Here is a 21,738-nt window from a genome sequence, read left to right on the forward strand (position 1 = left end):
GTTTGATTCCAACCTTGGAGCGGCGCTGCAGTAAAGTTCAGAGGGTGAAGGTACGGAGTTAAAAGCTCAGCCCGCAGTGACAAGTGAGCAATTGTTGTAAAACTAGGTCGTCCTCTCTCCCCAGTCGCGGGGGATTAATTTGTGCTTTTCACAGCTATTTTCCGAAACAGAACGACAACAAATCCTCCCCGCGCAAAGTGCCGTGATTAGAACGGCCATTCCTTCTTTGACTGCCAGGGATCAAGGGCGTAAGCATCTTAGACGAGGATGCAGTAATGAGCCGACTGGTAGGAAGATGCAGCTTGTCTCTTGAATGCAGCTCCTAGCAAACTGGAAATACTGCAGTTGTGACGTGATGTTTAATTGCATTATTTTCAAACTTTGTTTGACATTTTTATGACTTTTTGTTCACTCCTTTTCCACCGTCCAGTTGTCATTTAGTTTCAGACAATGGAACGTTTTTTTAGCTCGTGAAGACCCAAAATGTTGCAGAAAGCGCGTCACGGTCTGCAGTTTGTCATAATTGTAACAACAGTCGTCAGAGCACAGGCCTGCTCCTCTGACCGCCACCATGGACAGAAGGAACCGACAAAATTTGCCACAGTTTGCCAGTGAGATGTTACTCAGTGTGAAAACTCATTCAGACAAGTTCTTTACAAGTTTCCTGGCAGTGCCGACAGAAGTACATATGCCTCACAGTAGGCGGCCACCCTGGTTTCTCTCCACTCTCTCTGCCTTTCTGTTCCTCTCTCTGTTGGCTTGATAAGAATAGCAGTAGAGTTGGCAGACAGACTGGAGGGAAAATGATGGTGATGGGAACTTTTCACTCCTTTTCTGCATTTTAAAGACCACACGATTCATCAAAATCCATTAATAGACAAGAATTTAACTTAATAGAGCCTTTTTTGAATTTAATCAAGCCTGTATTTAAATTCATAAGATCTGGATTTTTGTTAGGATCGTACTACAAATATCTACTAAACACACCATCCAGATGAGTTCGCTGTTCCTTGAGAAGTGAAGAGAAATGTTCTCACAGTGTTATAGAAAGATAGAAAACATTCTTGGATCGGTCTTTTTATCCAGATCTGTACCAGAAGTTAATGGGGTCTATTCTGGACCAAGACCCATCCTCCATCCGCTAAACCTTGGGTGAAAGCATAACGTCCTTGGCGGAGGTAATGATGATAGTTGTTGTTCATTAAACCACATTTTTTATTGTTTTAAAACCATGATTTTGATTTATACCACTGACTAGTCCAAACAAGACAGATATAGATGTCACTTTGACAGACTGTGCGTTCAAGAAACAAAGCTCAATAAAGATCAACATGTTTTGTAGTTTGGCCAGAAAGCAACAAACAATTTCCTCGACAGTAACCAGGAGGCGTGCATGCACACATGCAGACAGCTGTGGATGCTAATGTTGTCAACAAAGGAGACACCATCATTGATTTACTCTGCAGGCTGACTCAGTGAGGGCAGCGTATCACTGAAACAGCCACCATGCGTCTGCTTTTATGGGTTTATGACACTTAGTCGCTCATTCCTAAACTAAATGAAAGCATAACCTCATCGCCTGCAGTTTGCTTTAATAGTCCCTGGACACACATTATCAGATCAGTCTATCTACTGTCGATGGTGCTGCTACTCCTTTAAATCCACAGTAGTTTGTGACAGCAGATTCACAATCAAACCAGATGTTAAAAACAGCTGATTGTTGTTTTAAACTAGACTCCTTGAGATATCTCATCCATCAGATAGAGGTCATCAGACATGTCCTTCACCTCCCTACCTGAGACTCTTTTGTTTTTCTCTCCCACAGTGACTCATTGTGTCTGAAAGGTTTTAGCCCCTTTCTTTGATGTGTGTCTACAGTGGGTGATAGATGCATGCAGAGAGCTGCTATCTGCTCTCAGCCAGGGCCAAATGAATAAATGGATTGACCATTTGTGCCGCAGTGAAAGGGCCCGACTCGAGGAAAGCCTGCTATCTGGCAAACAGACACTGTGGTGTTAAGAGATAAGAAAAGCAGAGACATTTGCTAAGTATAGTGTGGGGTCACCCAGGGCCGTGGAATTAGTCCAAACAAATACTTCAGCTTTTTGCAGCGGTTTTCATAATTAATCAATTTATCAAACAAAAATGCATTATCTGGCTTATTGGATGTCATGTTTGCTCATTTTGTACATAGAAATGTAATTATAAACTCGTTGGGATTTTTTGACTGCTGGTCAGACAAACAAGTAATTAAGGAGATCAACTTGTGGCTCTTGGAAATAGGGTTGCATCAGTATGAGATGATGATGATGATGATGATGATGATGATGATGATTATTATTATCAATGACAATGACCTTTAAAGGAATGACAACAGAAGGGTTTTCTCAGCTTACCAAATGTTTAATATTAGGCATAATTTCACTAACTATTATGACCTGACCGACATGAAAATGTATGTAGATTGAAATATATATATAGTTTAAACAACACTTTTATGTTAGAACAATCCTGCAGATAAGCAAATGTACACAGTACGATAAGTGGTAGTTTTCATAAGTTGTGATAAACATTTTACACTTCTATGCAATACGTGTATACAAAAACAATACTCGAAGTCCTAGACACACACATTTTTTTTAACCCCAACCCAGACAACCCTGCACACAGTACTGGTACCTAAAAGGTCAGTGAACACACACCAACACATTTTTTAAATTTAATTTATTTATTTTATTTTGTGTATTGCTGTATATCTATCTTTGTTTGAGTCCGTGTATGTGTATGTATGAATGTATGTATTGTCTGTTTGTATCCTTTTGTTTTGTGTTTTTGTAAAGAGTCTTTGGGTACCTAGAAAAGCGCTATATAAAACCTATGTATTATTATTATTATTATTATTATTATTATTAAATAGAATTGCACTCAGTAGAGCGCATACCTCCGCCAAAGCCCAACAGCCCCCTTTAATTCAATCAAATGTAATCCGGTGTATCAAATGAATCATATTTAAATCGGCTAGATTTGCATTTTTATTTGGATCCGCATCAAATTGTGCTCAGTCATAGATACCAACCACCTGAAAAATGTCCTGTCTCGCAATGTTAAAGAAAGTAAGAATAAATTCTGGATCCGTCCCTTTTTCCAGATCTGCACCAAAACTTAATGGCTTCTATCCGTCCTCTCGGTCGTCCTCTATTTGTGTAATCCTGCTGACCAACCAACCAACTAACAATCAAACAGACTCTAGTGAATACAAACCTCCTTGGTCGGGGTGTTAATGTTAATATCCGTGCAGCCTTGAGTTGATAATCTGATTGTTGACTTGTTTATTTTATAACTTCAATACTTTCAAAACTATCAAATGCAGATATCGTTTTGTTTTGAACACGGTATTAAAAAGTAGCAATAAATTAATCAACAACTCTAGAAATAAATAAAAACTGATGTTTGCAGCCCTGTTGTATAATTTATTATGTAATTCATCATTTCCTTGACCTGTTTCCTTGTGTCATCGTTCACGTGAACAAAACCAACAGCGTTCTTCTTTTCACCAGTCTGACTTTTTACACCGACATCGTTTCAAGTGAAACTGTAATTGTCTTCGCCGCAGCCTGAATCTGTTTTCTCGTAAAAGTCTCAATGAACTCAAAGCAGGAAACACATCACAACTTCCTTGACCTGCCTTTGCCCACTGAATGCTTTGCCCCTCAACAAGCTGGCACCGTGCCCGACACTGCACCACCTCCCTCTGGGCCTGAACATAATGGGTGGAAAATAGAGGGCGTCTTGGTGTGCATGTGTGTTTTGTGTCCCAAGCAGGGAAGACAAGGCTCGCTATTGTTTAATTTGTATCCAGGAGAGGAAATGCCTCCACTTGTTTGGCTGCATTTCACTGCTACCATCTGTCTTACAACTGAAGGTGTAAAGCGATGACATATTGCGTTGCATCAAGGAAATAACTGGGGAAGGTTAGAAGAAGGTTCGATTGACAGTATGTAACTGGTATGCAAGGAATGCCAGGGGGAATTTTGCACAACAGCTTTGAAGCATCGACAAGGGTTTATCAAGAACAGCATCTTGGTTTGTTTTCCCTTCAGTGGGGGCCACCTGTGTTCCTGGAAGGATTACTGTGGAAAAGGAAGGAGGAGGGATTAGATGGTGTTTAATGGTGTAGAGTTTGAGCTACACCCCAAAAGCCCAAAAGCCAGCACTTAAAAAAAAAAAGAACAAGCTTTGTCTTTATTCAGCAGGCACAATGAGCAGAATTCTGGCTGGATGCAGCTTTCATCAGCATGTCCTACTTACAGCTACCCACTACTCATCATGGCCTGATCTCCTTCCTGTTTCTGTTCTATGTGAGACTGCTGGTTCTTCTTTACGCTAAAGATGTGAATGAAAGTGATGCACGTCACCAAAATGATGCTGAAAGATTAGATCGAACACAGTAAATCTTCTTTTGATCTCTGAACTGAAAGCCAGTGAGAGCTTTTATTTTTTAATGTTAAATTGCTTGAACTAATTCTGTTTAGTAAAATGAAAAAGCACTGAAACACTAGTTGGAATTGAAATGGTTTTTGTTGAGATGTAATGATTCTGCCCATGTCCTGAAACTGTCCTGTATCCCCTCTCTGTGCACTTTGTGGTGATTGTGTTTGGCTCCGTCCAAAAGGAGACCAGACAGAGAAAAAGAAAGAAAACGAGACTGGAAAATGTAGGGCCCCGCGAGTGGAAAAGATGGGGTCCTTTACATTCTTTCCATACAGTCAATCTGAAATATTTGAGACTAAAGCCACAATTGATGGTTTTGCATATTTCTCCCTGTGAGGCGGCTTTTGAGTGGCGCTGTTTTATTCACAGTGATGTCACCGTGGAGGGAGAAAAGAAACCTGCAACACTGCCACCTAGTGGTGACCTTCTGTCTGCATTAGTGGATACTTGGTGCCTGAGAAGTGAAGTTCTTCACTCCATAGTCAACACGGTCAAAACTGATCTTTGTGTCACAGGAAGGTGTTTGTAGTGACTCTCTACCTGTTGTGTCCCTTTTGATGTTTGTTCATTCTTCCTTTGTTCACTTTTCTGTTTAGCACAGTAGTCAGTGACAGGTGGTGTGTGGTTACAGTAGAAACCGGATGTGAACCTTTGTGGTTACAGAGTTGCATAAATGAGGGTGTTGCAGGTGCTTTCTGTTGCCGTTGATGAATCAGAAATATAACAGATTTGGTGCAAAGTTGCTGTTACTTTTGTCTCTTTTCCACTCCAGTATATAAGTAATCATATTTCATCCAAAGGGGGACTTAATGTATTTAATGTTTTAGGTGTTTCAAGTCTTTCAATGAAGTTTACTAAAGTTCAAATACTGTAATGACTGTTTGTAGCACAAAAGAAGACTTTATAAATCTTATAAATCCACTAAATAAATTACAGAATAATCAGCTAGATATTTTCCTGATGAATCAATAAATCATTTGGTCTATAAAATATCAGAAAATGGGGAAAAATACCCTGCACAATCTCACAAGGTCCACTTTGATGTACTCACATTGCTTATTCTGTTGACAAAACCAACACATTTTCACATTTGAGAAGTCTGAACCAGTAATTATTTTATTTTTATCAGTTAATTAGTTCTGTGTATAATGTAATCAGTTAATTGGCTTATAATTTCAGCTCCACCCTGCACAGAGTTAAATACATCCCACAATATAAACCTGAAGGGTTATATTCAGATAATTACTTACCGACTTCTAGTTTTCATCCATTTCTTAACCTTCTATAAATGAGGTTGACATTTTAAATTGCGTCTGCAGTTCAGTAGAAATGTGTCTCATTAGTTGTGACTGTGTTGTGGTATTTACTCCAGCTCAATATCTAAAATGCACCCAGTTATTAGATGCTGTAGTCCCTCAGTTACCCAGTAGGTGGCGGTATGTACCTGAGCTCCTGTGCATGCTGCTCCACTGACCACAGACACTTTGAACATAAGGATTCAGTTAGTGAGGATAACACAGTGTGATGTAACAGGCCGGCAGCCCCGAGGACACGTTTCTTTGTGTCCGCTTCATAAAGGCCAAACCCAAATATTAAATAAAAGGACTTCAGGGGACAACACCCAGTCTTGTAGTTTCATAACACAGTTCGGACATGAATTCATAGACTGCAGTCATGTGTCACATTTCTGTTGATGATTAGATTTACATGGTTATTACTGTCAGGTGGTGAGAACAGTGAGAACTACACTTTTACTAAAGGAGTGTGTTGCTTATTTGCCTGCTGGGTTTTTAAATGTTGTGAGCTTTATTACTCCAAGGTCACGTGAATCACAACAAGAATACTGTATTCACTTAAGTCAGCCTTTGACTCACCTGCACACATAAGTCAAGCACTATAGTTTCTACTAGGGCTGTCATGATATTCACTACTCGATTATTATGACCAAATAAACTCACAAGAGCAGTTTTATTTATTTATGAGTTTATTTTACAGGGACAATACGTGAAGGCATTGTTATATTTAATGTAGAGGCAACAGATACAATCTATATAGGACTTCTAACCACAGCCAATTTGCAGTCCTTGTCCCTGGTTAGGCTTTTGGGCAATGCAATCCATGATACAGCACTCAGACATAAAAACCAGCAATAAAACAGACCGAGACAAGCAGCCACTAGAGACAGTGGTTTGAGAACAGTGACTGAAAATGAAAGCAAAGGACAGACAAAAAGAAAAGTGATGAAAAATAAGGTAATATGATCACAATATCTAAAGAAAATCTGTCAGTCAAATCCATCTTTAACTGAGCTTACGGTTTGTTTTGTCTCTTTTTTGGGAAATACATTACGAGTGTAGAGAAGTGGAGGGAGAGCAGGTGTTTGTACAGTCATGTTTACAGACTCAAAGAACGATAACACTAAATAAATAGCGAAAGGCAACAAGATGAACTGACAAACAGAAGATCCAAGGCCTAACATGTGCACTGGATTATTAACACATCAAATTTTCTTTTTTTAGTATCACAGTTATCATCAGCACCGATATATCATCACAACCCTTGTTTGTACATTGTGGGTAGTGTCTTGCATTGAATATTGCATCAGAAACAAAGTAGTTGTTGTGTTACCAACGTGACCGTTTATTATTTTTGATTTCTTAAATCATCATGGATCAGCCATAGAAAGGCTCCTGACACTGCTGAGATTCTGGCCGGTTCTCCTCTCCTGACAGACATTTGGACACCAAACCAGCACAAACAAAGTGTTGTTCAGCTTCTGTGGTCAACATTTCATAAACATCTTCAATAAGCTTATGATTGCAGTTCTGAAACATAACCTAGAGACAGGGTGGCCTTTGTGTGCGCTTTCATATGTGTGTGTTTGGAGTCCTCACACAGGGTCTCTGTTATCCCTCCGCTTCGCTGTCGCCACATCTACCTCCAGTTGCCGCCGACAAAGGCATCCCAGTAGCTGCAACCAGCACCGCAACACACACACACACACACACACACACACACACACACACACACACACACACACACACACACACACAGCGTCAGTGCCCCAGTGTGCACAGATAGACAGTGGAGGAGCTGTGCTGGCTGCCAGCTCTCAGAGAGGGCCACTTTGTTTCACCTCTGGTTTGGATTCACGCCAAACAATCTGAGAGCAGCTCACTGGGTCACTTGATGAAGTAATTGAATGGGGAGTTCATAGTTGTGCAGTGTACTTCCTTTATTTTTATTTTTTTCGCTTTATTGCGTTCTATTCCAGTGCTCAGTGGCACAAATCAATGTCACTGTCTCTGTAAAAGGTTTTCTGTTGTATGTGTAGCCAGTTTGTCCACAGCAGAATGAGTGATCAGTATTTTCAGCGTCAGTGCGACTACATAATCACTACTCGGCTGTTTGAGGGTGTTTCTGTTGACACTTTTTGCTCATAGGGATGGAGTAGGCGTGGTGAAACGATTATTGAATGAAGCAGATAGTTTGTTTGAATGAAAATGAGTTGGCAATTCTGATAATCAGTCGATCTTTAAATCATTTATTTAGGAACATCTTCAGTAGTTTCAGGCTCACAAATTTGAGTATTTGCAGATTTTCTTCATTTGGTGCCATGTAAAAGTAATAAATAATGCAAGTTATCTTTTGACCAGCCAGTTCTGTTTGGTTGTATTTCTCCAAAGGTTGATCCTGTATAAACTTTTCACTACAGCCTGAACGCACTGTGCATATTCAAAATTATTGGAAGGACTGTCTTTTTTTTAAAGCAACCCCTGATTTGGTTTGAATGAGGTCTAACTCATATTTTTGGCCGCCTGGTGGCATTGCACCAAGAAGTAAACATGCATATAACATATAGTCTTCTTATAAAGTTGATGTGGAGGAATTGTTGGCGAGCAGTTTTCCTATTTCCAAAATATTTGTCTCCTTAGCTGCTGAATGCTCCACCAGCCAGTCGCCAACTTTATCTGTCTGCCATTTGGCAGAAGGGAGTGCACAGTGGCTTTATCAGAGGTCGTTCACTGAAAACAGCTGCCTGCTGCGGCTGGAAAGAGGTTGATGAGAGCTGTTAGAGTGAATCTGAACAGTTACAGTAACAGTCGTGGGCCATAAGACCAAGACGAGATAAAAGTGGCTGTAAGACTCCGTCGAACTGAGGGAAACTTGAAATTCAGTTATAACATGGTCATTTTATACATTGTTTAAATAAAGAATATTTATCATCTTTAAAGTTCCTGCATCTAACAGCACGTCTCATCTGTTCCACAGGACCTGGAGATCGTCTACTCTTATCTCCATGGGATGGAGGCCTTGTCCAACCTGCGAGAGCACCAGCTGAGGTCAGTGTTTGCACACATTCTTGTTACTTAATTAACATAACTAAGAGCTTGATATTCCAATCACATGAATTTCAGATGCTAATTAAAACCCAGTGACAATTCTTCAGTGTCTGCTTCACAACGGTTGTAGTGAGGGCTGGAAAATTAACACCGAGCCAGCCAAACGCTGGAGAAATGGGTCTGGGCTTTTAATACAGCAGCCAGTCTGCATTACAACCACTCATTGTTTTACTGCCCGAAAAGCAAATCTGCCTGTGAAAAATCAAAGTGACTGAAATTTGGCTGTAACTGTGACTGGTACATATAAACTTACATTTTCCAGATTGGTGTAAAAAGTCTAAGACAGAATTTAAAGCATGATTATTTGTCAGTTTTTTAGTACTTGTTGAGCTTATCGCTTTTCTAGATAAAGCGATAACATCTGTTGGTTTGTGTAAGTGTGTACACATTAACATGATATGAAATGTAACAACCTGCAACTGTTCTGAAAGAGGGATTTATTTTGGTTTTAAGTCAAATGAATAATATTAAACCATATCTGACCCCACAATCCCAGCAGTAAGCTCATATTTTTCAGTATTTGCTCCTTTAAAATTCTCCAAAAGTTGTTGGAAGCAGGGTTTTTTTCTAATTTATGGATTGGCATTAACAGGGAGGTTTTAATTTAGCCAGGAATTTTTCAAAAGGCTCTATTGTTATATCAGGGAATTTGACATGTGAACAAATTAACACGTGCCCTCAGATCAAATGCTGTTAAAGGGGAAGTCCTCCAATTTTACACATCAAAGTCTGTTTACAGGTGTTGGGGGGTACTTTTACAGATGTAAAGAGAGACAAGTTTCACACCAAAAAAACAAACCAGCTAAAAACAGGTGAATGACTCTATATGTCATGATAAACGTCACGGACGTGCTGGAAAACAGGGTAGAGAGCAGCGTGGAGGCCAGTCACAATGATACGGTGGTTACTTCTTCATTTCTTTAACTTCAGTCCCTCTTTTAAACTCAGCACCGACTGAAGGATGTTCGAGCGCTGCTTAAATGAAGACTGATTGAAAACTATTCACGCCGCAGTGTCATTCAGCGTTCATCAGAGCATCACATCGGAAAAGGGACGAAAAATTGGCAGGGCCACCCGGGTTTTATGCTATTGGAGTCATTTAAAACAGGAAGTGAATACAGATTGTACTCTTTTCCCACTGAAGACAAAAACCAGATGTTATCAGGTTTTAGTGTGTTTTTTTAATGTGTGTGTGTGAAAGGGTTTAAAGTTATATAAAAGCATCTCTCGGCTCAAAAGGGAGCAATTTTTATACTTTATTTAAACTGTTCATCATGAATCAGACCGTTTTATAGACGTGCAATGCCAAATTGGTGGAGTATTTTTGAAATAAAGGTGTCTGTACATAAAAATCTCAAAGTGGACCATACCAGCCAGATGTGACTGTGCTGTCCCGGTCTCCATACATGATATTGCCTTTTGCTCTCCTGTCACCACGTTATCCTTCCAGTCTCTTCTGTCTGGCAGAGACTTTCCAAACACGGCACGTCAGAAGTCTGTTCCCAGCATGCCTTGTGTGCATACATGTGGATTATACTGGCGACGGAACAATGTAGCAGTACATGACCCGTGAGCTGGAACATTCCACTGTGTGACCCCTCGGAGGCCTCCCGCCCCACAGTAACCCTTCGGCCTCCTCCCTGTTTGGATCCCGAGGAATGTCCCCGTGGTCCCACAGACCAAACCACCGCTCCTGCCAACTTTGCTTTTCCCAACTTAAAAAAAACACAACAGAAAAGTCTCCCAGGCGTCCAGACATCCCACTTACTATGGGATTATGTTATAGTTCTTTTCATTTCATCTGGGAGGAATGTGTTGTTTTTCTTCTTCTTTTTCACAGCGACTTGTTTTCTAGAGCCAGGATTGTTTTTTCGGTCGTTGTGCAATTGGGGCTGCAACACGCCGGCCGCCCCCGGCTATTTTTGAAGTCTTTTGTGTTGTGATCAGCTAGCTACTGTTTACTATAGCTGCCTGTCTGTAATGTTGACGCACACTTGTCTTCTCTGGAGGCGTCCCGGGGAAAGCCTGATGTGGATGACTTTTTCACACTTTATGTTTGGAAAAAAACATGTTTCTTTCCAAAATCAGAGATTTGAAAAAATGTGACCCATTATTTACCCTTACAAAAGAATTTATTGAAAAAAATAAAAAATAAAGTTAAATCCTTGGTTGAATCATGAAAGTGCTTTCAAATTATTTTTTAAACACTACTTAACTTAAGGACAGTAGAGCTTAAATTCACTAATGGGAGCAGTGGGAGCACAAAGTGAGTCTTAATTTAGGGAGAGAAACTAGTCCCGCCGCAGTAAGCTCCATCATTTGGTTAAACCTTCACTCTCTAAATATGCATCTGACCTTGATAAATGACACTGGCTTTGGGAGCAGAGGCACAAACAATTTTGTGATGCACAAACGTTAATTGTTAAAATCTGAAAACTTCCTTTAAAAACATCTCTCATTGTGCAGTTGAGTAACTGTGTCCCATTCTTTCATCAGCGCTGTCATACACAACAAACCATTAAAGTGACAATGGATTAAAAATGAAACAAAAACAATATAACAAATAGAAAACAAGATGATATAAGGGGAAATGAAAAGCTTAATAGCTGATGATGTAAGATTCTCCCACAGAAAAGCCAGATTAAAACGACAAGTCTTCCATTTCTTATTAAACATGATGAAGAAAAGCTAATGAGGGAGTTTATTCTGCAGTGTAGGGACATGAAAACATGAAGCAGTCTCACCACATTTTATAAGGAACATCTCAAAGAAAGCCAGCAGAGATCTGACCCTGGGATTAGTGTATACCATCATTTTTCATTTTCACTAACAGAACTTTTAAAATCCAGATGATGTGATACTTGTTTTCATACATCTGAAGAACGAGAGTTGTAGTCCATCTCTAACTTTATCATTATGCTGTTTTGCCACACAGTTTAACTTTATCAAAATATTGCAGCTTCTTGCGATCTGCATATTGCACTTAGCCATAGTGGGATGTAGACAGTTGAAAGTAGGAACATGTATCTGAAACTTAAGCAGTAAATGTCCGATTTTGGTGTTGGTCCTTTGCAATCAAAGTTCAAAGGCTCCTGTGTAACAAACTCAAATTATAACCAGGAGAAACAGAAGAGGCAGAACAAATGACTTCCCCTCTTTCAGAAGTTTCAGTGGACGTACAGACGGAAGTTGTTATTCTCCACATTTACGATACGTTATAACACAGTTTTAGTTCTCATCAGCGACACGGTCCCGGCCTCACACTGATGGTGGCTGAAAGTCTCTCTGATAATGTGGAGAATCACTAGATGTCGGTCTGCCAAAAAAAAAAAAGATATTTGATCTTAAAATGACTCAAAAATCCCAAGATTATGTTTAATTATGTAGTAGGATCAAGAGTTGAAATTAAAAGGATTTAGTATGTGAAGCTACACCCTTTTTAAGTCGATCTGTACCTATTTTCTGTTTTCAAAACATTGCTAACCAGCCAAAGTTATTTCCTCTTCTTGTTTACTGACTCTGACTCTCCCCTCCCTCTCTTCTCTGTCCCTGCAGGATAATGTGTGAGACGGTGCGTTACGAGAGACATGAGGCCAATGAAGTGCTATACTAGTAAGTACCACAATGTCTTTTAACTGCATGGGCGTGAACCTCCGTGTGTAGATGGATATTGATGATATTTGGTCAAAATATCTCTACCAGAGTACGATCACAAAAAAAAAACAGGGGCAGCCGATGTGACAATATTTCAATTGTGTGTGTGATCAAAACACACGCCGGGCCGTTACTAAGGGTTATTGATGAGCTGAAGCACACCGGGTCCACTCAACGGAGCGACCTGGTTGACCAAAATGAAAACAAATGTCCATAAAGCACAGAGGCAGTCAGATGAAGCCTTTATTTCGGCCTGTGTGTGTTTTTCACTGTCACACAAAACCTCTCTACAGCACTGCTCAAAACAAAGAAGCTAGAAGGGATTTCCAGTCTAATTTCAGCTTGATTCAGTATTAAGTCAGTGTGCATTGAAGTGACGAAGAAAAACTGTAGCTCTAATAGCTCCTAAAAGCATTTCCTTCAAAGGGGAGACGGCTGGCCAGTCACTAGCGGTAATGCTGTATGCTTCCTCCTTTCAGCTGGGTGCTGTGGAGGGTCAACATGATGGTAAAGATGTATTGACAGCTTCCTGACAGCTCTGAGTGTGTTTGGACCCTTTTTGAAAGGCTGCCACAACTGTAATAAGCAGAGAGCACACGCAGTGTTTGACTGCTGTCACATGTTGACGTCTCCCGAACACCCATGGTGAGAATTAAGACCGTTAATTAACTCTATCAGCCTCTCGAGGGGCTACAGAGAGGACGCTTTGTCCCTTCTCTGCCTCCTGATCCCCTGTGTAGGTTTGTGTGTGTGTGTGTGTGTGTGTGTGTGTGTGTGTGTGTGTGTGTGTGTGTGTGTGTGTGTGTGTGTGTGTGTGTGTGTGTGTGTGTGTGTGTGTGTGTGTGTGTGTGTGTGTGTGGGTCTACGTGTGTGTGCGTGGGTCTGTGTGTGCGTTGGGGGATGTCGGGGAAGAGTCAACACCTCATTAGAAGCCCACTCGGTGGTGTGGGAGCTGATTAAACAATAGGAATGCAGATTAAGCTGTGGTCGCATAATAGACTTCAGTTTCAGCAAGATTCCCTCAGGTCTCCACACACACACACACACACACACACACACACACACACACACACACACACACACACTTAAAGCCTAGCCTATAGATAAGATTTTCACTTTGCATTTTTAGTAGTTTTTAGAATATGTCAACATTATAAAATGATTAAATCTTTAAAAATGCATCGTTTTTCTCTCAGTTCTGGCTTCTGCACACATTGAGTTTGTGTTTCTCATACATGAAGATGGGTTTTACTGTGGAAGCAAAAATAAACCTCTTGGAAATCTATGATGTAAAGTGTAAACCCACCTCAATGCCACCCAGTGGTTTGAGGACTATCGTTTTGAAGCCTCGAGTTTGGTATCACTCTGACCAGATAGTGGAGCTGGGCAGGATATGCTGATTGGATCTGATTTAGCTGTGGTAGCCACGCTCTAAAGCATACCTCACTTCATCTTATATTTTACTATAAATGGGACCATCATATTTTATTGAAGATGACTTGAAACTAGCGACTGAGACCATAAACTCATCAGGAAACTGATTACTGAGGTAATAAATTGAGTGCGAAGGTCATTTTCTCATAAGCTTACATAGAAATCGGGCTTAGTGTTGTGACCAGTAGAGTCGAACGCAGGTTTAAGGCACCATCTCCATCCATCTTTTATACAGTCATTGAAAGCTGTCTTGCAGTGTGAGCATTAGTAAAGTAAGAAAGCCAACTTTCTGTCGCCTCTGACCTAATCAGTCATTTTTAATACAGCTGGCTAGACAATAGTGTTAACTATTAACCTGTTTTGTTTATTGTGTCAGTGTGGACATATTTTTTTACATGTAAACAGTATTTTCAGGTGTAGACCGCTGAGGGAGTCTTAATAACCCATTTGGACCGTCATGGGTCAAAGGTGCATCAGTTTACACTTCCTCACGACTCGGACGCTGTTGGACTTTGGCATGAAAGTGTTCCTTAACATGTGTTGCCACAGAGAAACATGATTGAGATTAAAATTAATTTAATTATATTGATGTGTAAACATCGTTTTATCTGCTTCCATGAATGAGAGCTGTACAGCAACAGAGATAGAAAACATGCCAATGAGAGAGAAGGCGTGTGCACTAACAGGAGGAGATAAATTAAACTAAAACACTAATGTTATTTGGTGATTGGTAATAATGTAATGTGATTCAGTGTAATTCTCCGGTTTATCAGTGTAGTGTATTGATCTGCGCTGCAGACTGGAGTCTCTGCCAGCAGTGACGACCACAGATCAATCTGTGACGGCTGCCTCACATGAATGGGTCCAGTGCAGGAGGAGCGTGCATTAAGTAGACCTGCATCATAAATGTGCTTCCTATATAAAAGATGTTTAAGAGTAGAGGAGAGTAAAACTGTCTGTCCTTTTCTTAATTTACCTCCAGGCTAAAGCATCAAAACACAGCAGGTTATTGTGGCTCTGGTTCATTTAATTAGCACAAGCATCGAGGCATCGTTTCAAGTGTTTGCATGCTTTTCTGTATATGTGTACACGTGTTTGTGTTCATGCATGTGTGAGCCTATAAAAGTCTGCCACTGCTCTCTCTCCCTGATAAGAGCCGGGTGTTAAACAGCAGCAGATTAGATTGACTTTCCTCCTCTGCCAGATCTTAATCAACTTCTCTTGTGAAAATACAAGCTTTTAACAGCCCGTCTTCATTTCCTGGTCTGTTTATAACAATGGCAATGATATGCCGCGGAACAAGGGCTCTTAAAGTCAATGGGGGAATTTAATTGTGATAGTATCTCTATTAAGTTGTAAAAATTGTATGGCCTGCGCATTGAGACATATCTCAAGCGGCTGTAAAGATGATTCAGTCCCTTAAAGGCATTAAAGATGCTTCAAGCAGAGCTACAGTGACTTTTGTTAGAAGGAAATGTATGTTTTCAGTCGGAGTAACTGTGTCTTAACATTTAAATGGACATTTGTATTTGTAGGGCGTATGTCTTGTCATATAGCCTGACCCATGTGCTCAGTCCTGGAAGTGACTGGAGGAGAACCGGAGGATTGAGGATGTGATTACTGGGCGACGATGAAATTCTATTGGATATATGTGATGACGTATCAAAAGCTATATGGTATACTGTATGAAGGATATAGCACATTTTCTTGTAGTTAAGTTGAGAAACCTTTAATGGATAATCCCATCTGATAACACTGGGTGTCATTTAAAAACTGAACTTGTGATATTTTAAAACAAATCCTCCGTATCAGTGAGTAACAAACCAGTGTTGGGACTTCACCAGGTGCTGTTGGAAACACAGGAAATAATCTTTGATGATTTTAATGAAATGTGATCACCAAACTAGAACCACCAAACATTTTTGTTAGCGCTGCAACAAATGATTATTTACCTTTTTGATTAATTTGGCGATTCTTTTCTTGAGTAACTGCTTCATATTTTGGTCCATAAAATATCAGAAAATAGTTTAAAAACTCATAACTTCCTTTAGCCGAATTTGGGGTCTCCAAATCACCTTGCTGTTCAACCAACAGTCCAAAACCCAAATATATTCAGTTTTCTATCACAAATCACAATCACATGCTTAAAATGTACAGTATGTTAATCGACTAACCAGTTGGTCTGCTGCAAAATTTTATTGGTGATTGTTTTATCTTTTGAAAAGCTCCAAAGATCTTTCACTAAACTGTAACACTTCCTCGAAGACATCAAAACAACGTTTTTCTTTTCCTAAGCTGCAAATATTTTGGCCCCTTCTTCGTATACTGGAACATAATGTCACTGTTTTGTAGCCATTTTTCTTCTGGACATTTCTCCCTTGATTTAAGAGAAGTTGACATCCAGAAGAACATGTTACATTGGCTGATATTTATATATATTTTTTTCTTTTTCTACAAACACCCTTAATGTTGCATAAAAGAGTTACCGAGTTACACAAATGACCTAGTTAATGACCCGAACACTCACAATCTCTCTCTGACTACCCTGAACAGTTGGCAGTCCAGGAGTAATGTGAGGAGGAAAACGGTAATAGTAATAAAAGTACTCATTTTTCCTGCCTGGGGCTCTAGATCGCTAGAGTGCGCACACACACACACACAGTCACACACACACACACACACACACACACACACACACACACACACACAGTCACACAGTCACACTCAATATCTCATGAAAACATCCCATACTGTGAGCGCCTGAACCTCTCAGGATTTACCATCCAGAGATTACAGTGCTAAAGCCCTCCTGAGACGGAGGCTGACCTGGCACTTTTTTGCAGTGGCTGGTGAAGAGCACTAGCAGCTTCTGGTCGGCCTTTAACCTTTTTTTCAATGCAACCCTCGACCTCTGACTCTCTCTGGTCTGTGTGGTCCAGCTGAAAATCCAATGCTTATGGTTTTTCAATGGATTGGCGCGTTGCTGTTTTCTGGTCGAGGAGCAGGATCAGCCTTTTTGGGAGTCTTGTGTTTTTGTGAACTTTGAACTTCGGCCATTAGAGCCCAAACTGTAAGTATTCCAATTAATTACAGCTAAAACATTAGACTATTAATTGATTAGTCACTCGTATGACCTTCCTTTACAAGAATTAACAATCACAGATTCGTCTAAATTCTTCTATGACAGTAGACTGAATATCTGTTCAAACTAGACATTTGGAGACGTCACGTTGGACTTTTTCAAAACATTTTTGACTGTCATTGACTAATAATTATCAGGTTAATTAGGGTTTTTTGTTTTCACATGAATAGGGCTAGATGAACGTGTCTTTAGGTTATATCTGGATACACAATATATATCTCGATATTTTGAAATCTCCTCAAAAGCAGATTCCACAGGCAGTCCAGGCACCCAGCAGAGAACATATCCTGAAACGAGGAAGGAATTATTAAAAAGCCTTAATTGTCGTGGCTAAATAATTTAAAGGGCAATAATTAAATCATTCAACATTAATGCTTCATAAATGCTACGGCTGGTGACAGAATCAAATTACATGATGTTTTTGACCAAATACCTTGATTTTAATTTTGAGACAGTATGGTAGGGATGTCTATGCTTGTATACAAAAAAAATATCAAAACAGTTAGATTTTTGATAAATAATCATCAGTAAAGAGGATATAATGATGAAATGGGTAATTTAGTAAAACAGTCTTGTAAGTTCAGGAAATGTCATCACTCTTCTGGGATGCAGTCTTTAAAACCACAGAAAGATCATCTCCTATCGTGATATTAGAATATCCTAAAATAAGTCTAAGACCATATATAATCTCATATCTCGATTACAATACAGTATTGATATAGTGTCATGGTGAATGTGAAAGTCAAGCCATGATGCCACTTTCCTTTCTTTATTTGTTGTCATGAAAACTGAAGTCTGCCTTCTACACACGTCTGATTTTTCCACCCTGTGTGACCGTCATACTGACATCCCATTTCACCCTCACAGTCAGAGAGCTATACATTTTGATTGAAATTATTAAAAAGAGGAAGAAGCGTCTGTCTCTGGACTGTGGACTGAATCAGCCCAAATCAAACAGCTGAGTGCATGGCAACAGTGTCAACAGTGAATCTCAGTTTACCAAAAACTGCTCGACCCAAGTGTTGCCAGGAGAGGAAAACAAAACACTTATTTTACAACCAGCACTGCGACAGTTAGGTGTGGCAACCCGCAAACAGTTGTTTCCTTCCTTGTTTGCCATTTATAAATAGTTAATATTGGTCATAATGTATCATGACGATACTACAGAAGAACACTGTTGTACACTGTGATAGTTTAACCTTTTTAACAAAGGAGGTTCAGTGTGAGTGACGCTTCAGTGCAGCTGTTGGAAAACGGTCCCCCTCATGCACCTCCTGATCTCTGTGACACCGTGAAACTGCTCCCCCTCAGAAACCACGTCACAGCAGGCCACACGAGGAAACTCAGTGGAAGAAGGAGCTGAATAACTCATCACATCCCAACGACCAGCTAGCTTACATAATTATACATTCCAGTACATGCAGTATGGCGTGTTTTCTCTTGGAGTCATTAGTCATTTGACAAGTATCTGGAATGGCGGCACATGAAATTCAGTAAAAATGACAGAAATACCATAATGTTTATCTGGAGCGATGTGGTCCGGAGCACACAGTCAGAGTTGGAGCTTTTTGATAAGAGCAGATCTTACTGTGACCATGTGCTCCGGACCTTACTACTCCCGTCTATCAGAACCGTGATTACCAACAAGGGATACGTGTTCACTGGGTGGTAGAAAGTTTGTGGAATAAATAGAAACATGATCTAGTAAAAAGTAAAAACTATATATATTGACATATTTTGTGTTTATTAAGATAATGAAAACACAAATATGATCACAAACTGGTCTGAGGCTGATTTTCAGTGTATTCATTGTCACATGAATTAACTAGAGTGAGACAGTGAGTGCACAAACCTCCACCAAGTCACCTGTTGTACTCTTTTCTTAGATACACCCAAATGCACCGCATTTTGTCATCAAGCTATGAATTGTTCCCTGAAAAATTGACAAAAATATTGAAAAAAGCAAAGTTAATGGGGTCTATTCTGGGCCGAGACCCATCCTCCATCCAAGTTTTGTGGAAATCTGTTCAGTAATTTTTGTGTGAGCCTCCTGACAAACAAACCAACCAACAAACGAAACTGACTCGGGTGAAAACGTAACCTCCTCGGTGAAGGTAATCAGCTAATGACTGTCAAGAGTAACATCTTTTTCCTTGAAATTATTGTTTCCACTTTCATATAATCCATTGTGTTCAATAAAGTCCAGGTTAAAATCAGTTCAAATTAAAGTATTTGAACATGGCGGCTTGATGTTGATGATACAACACAACATGTTTGTGAGACAAAGGAAGCTCATGACACAATATGTTGGTGTTGTGCAAAATCTGCTGGTCAGAAATATTTCATTGTATTCAAACTGTGCCTCTCACGCCCCTGAGCTTTTTTTAGCTTTAATTTTTGGAAAAACAACTTTGCTTTTAGGACAATTGGAGGATTGCAAAAGCAGTTTGAATGCTCTATTTCATAATGTCCCCGGAGCCTCGGGGTGAAAACATCACAACAATTAAGATAGTCATGATTTCATTTGCTTGTTTATGTAGGGCCACAGAATGTGCCTGTCAGACATACTGTACCTCTGTTGTGTTGAAAGACGACCGTCCTGTCAGTCCAGACCCAGAGGCACAGTGTTATATCCTGTTAAAAAATTGAAGTACAATTTAGAGTGAATGTCTGAACCTACTTAGCAATTTTTTGACAGGCAAATGTGACTCAGTTTCACATTTTCAAAAGGGGCATTTCATTCTTGGAATTCGTAAAAGTAGATTTCCTGAAGGTCTTGATGCTATAATCACCCTTCCCGCATCATTTTACCTCCTACCAGCGCCTCCATGGCACTCGTATAACCCTGTTCAAGGCTTCCCGAGAGGGGTTTGGTGGATGATGTTTAGCATTTGACGATCGCTTCCAGTACGAGTGACCCAGTTCAGTCAAGCTGTCGTGGCGCATAAGAGTCTCCTATCTCCTACTTTTTGGTGTTGTATCTTCTCCCCCTCCGCCTCCTCTCTCTCAGCCGTGAGAGGTTCTCCCCTCGTTCGGTGCATCTGCGTGCCAGCAATTAATAATTGAGCATTTCATTCGTGTCATCTCTGAATGCGAGGAGGAACCATAAAAGGATGGAAGGAGCCTGAAGGGAGGCGGGTAGAGATCAGTAGGGGAAAAGGAGACTGTTGGAGGGAGCGAGGGAGATTTTGCACCGTGTCAGTAGGGTGTGCTGTCTGCATCCTCATTAGCTCTGCAAGGAAAGTGTGGTGAGGAGGAGGATGAGGAAGAGGCGGAAGGAGGGGCGAGACTTTGTTCTCAGTAATTAGAAAAAAAATCTCGGTCAGCACTGACGCTTGGTGTGAATATATGTGTCTGTGTGGGGGCGGGTGTGTAATAAGTGCACCCATCCTTTACATTTCTGTAAGCAGAAACCAGTCCCACCTTGCTGATGTCTGCATTGATTTTCTTTCCCCTCTGGTTTCAATTAAAGAGTCTCACTCAGACCAGGTGAAAATGTTCAGTGATAATCACTTAAGCTGCTGCCTTATTAACACCAAAGCACCTTCAAGTACAAGGTTTGATTTCAGCTTGATGAGCAGACGTTCTTTCCCCGTGATGAGGCGGCGTTTCAAAGCGCCAGCTGTAAACACACAGATGCAGGCTTCACACAGAGACACATCCAGTTGAGTCTCCAGTTGATGTAGTGCATTCATAGCAAAGATAATTACAGGTTTTCACACCCCTTGGTGAAGCTTAACAGTAATACCTGAACTGATGCAGACTGATAATGAAGCAGCCAATGTTTCATTTGTTTTGTTCCTTTTCCACAAATAGTGTAACGTTTTTTGCTTTCTTGCCCGGACTACCACTCATGTCTGTGCGGGAAATTTGGTGCTGTAGCTAGCAGCCAATTAGCTTAGCATCTTGTCTGTTTAATCCATAGAACAACAGAAGTGCAAAAATACCATGTTGAAAGGTTTTACACTCGTATTAAACCTTGGTTTCTGTACAGATGAAACAAACAAGATATATAATTATGAGCTTCAGAGGTGCTGCAAGCTGGAAATTGCTGCCTTTGGACAGAGACAGGCTGGCTGTTACCCTTGTTTCCAGTCTTCGTACCCAAGCTAAGCTAATCTGCTGTTGGCTTTAGCTTTATATTCTCTGTAGAGACATGAGAGTGGGATGGATACTCTCATCTAAGTCTCAGTACAAAGAAAATGAGCATTTTGCCCAAAAGGCTGAGCTTATCCTTTAAAGAATTATAAGAGTAACTGTGGCTGTTATGTGTACTTTAAAAGACTAACAATAAATACAACTTCATTGTCATAAAAAGACAGTTATGGCTGCGAAGATTTGGCAATTAATCGATTAGTAAAATAAAATGAGTTCCCAACTATTTTGATAATTGATTAATCGTTTCAGTAATTTTTCAAGTAAAAAATGTCAAAGATTTACTGGCTCCAGCTTCTTAAATATAAGGATTTGCTGCTTTTTTTTTGCTATGTGGGATAGAAAAGTCAGCGTCTTTGAGTTTTGGACTGTTGGTTGGACAAAAGAAGGCATTTCTAGACATCAGCTTGAGCTCTGGGAAACTGTAATAAGCATTTTCTCGACTGTCATAGTCTAGCT

The 21,738-nt window shown here is 40.2% G+C and overlaps 1 protein-coding gene across 6 annotated transcripts in view; it reads left to right on the plus strand.

Moving 5' to 3' along the window:
- Positions 1–21,738, plus strand: part of rapgef2b (Rap guanine nucleotide exchange factor 2b) — a 122,019-nt gene that overhangs the window by 25,074 nt on the left and 75,207 nt on the right. For all 6 annotated transcript variants that reach the window (XM_084353723.1, XM_084353721.1, XM_084353722.1 and 3 more), the window contains exons 2-3: positions 8,764–8,834; positions 12,450–12,506. In XM_084353723.1, coding sequence (XP_084209849.1) covers positions 8,764–8,834; positions 12,450–12,506 — 128 coding nt within the window. The remainder of the gene's footprint in view (positions 1–8,763; positions 8,835–12,449; positions 12,507–21,738) is intronic.

The sequence above is a fragment of the Pagrus pagrus genome (assembly GCF_965226575.1).
Source record: "Pagrus pagrus genome assembly, chromosome: 5".
NCBI classification, from domain to species: domain Eukaryota; kingdom Metazoa; phylum Chordata; class Actinopteri; order Spariformes; family Sparidae; genus Pagrus; species Pagrus pagrus.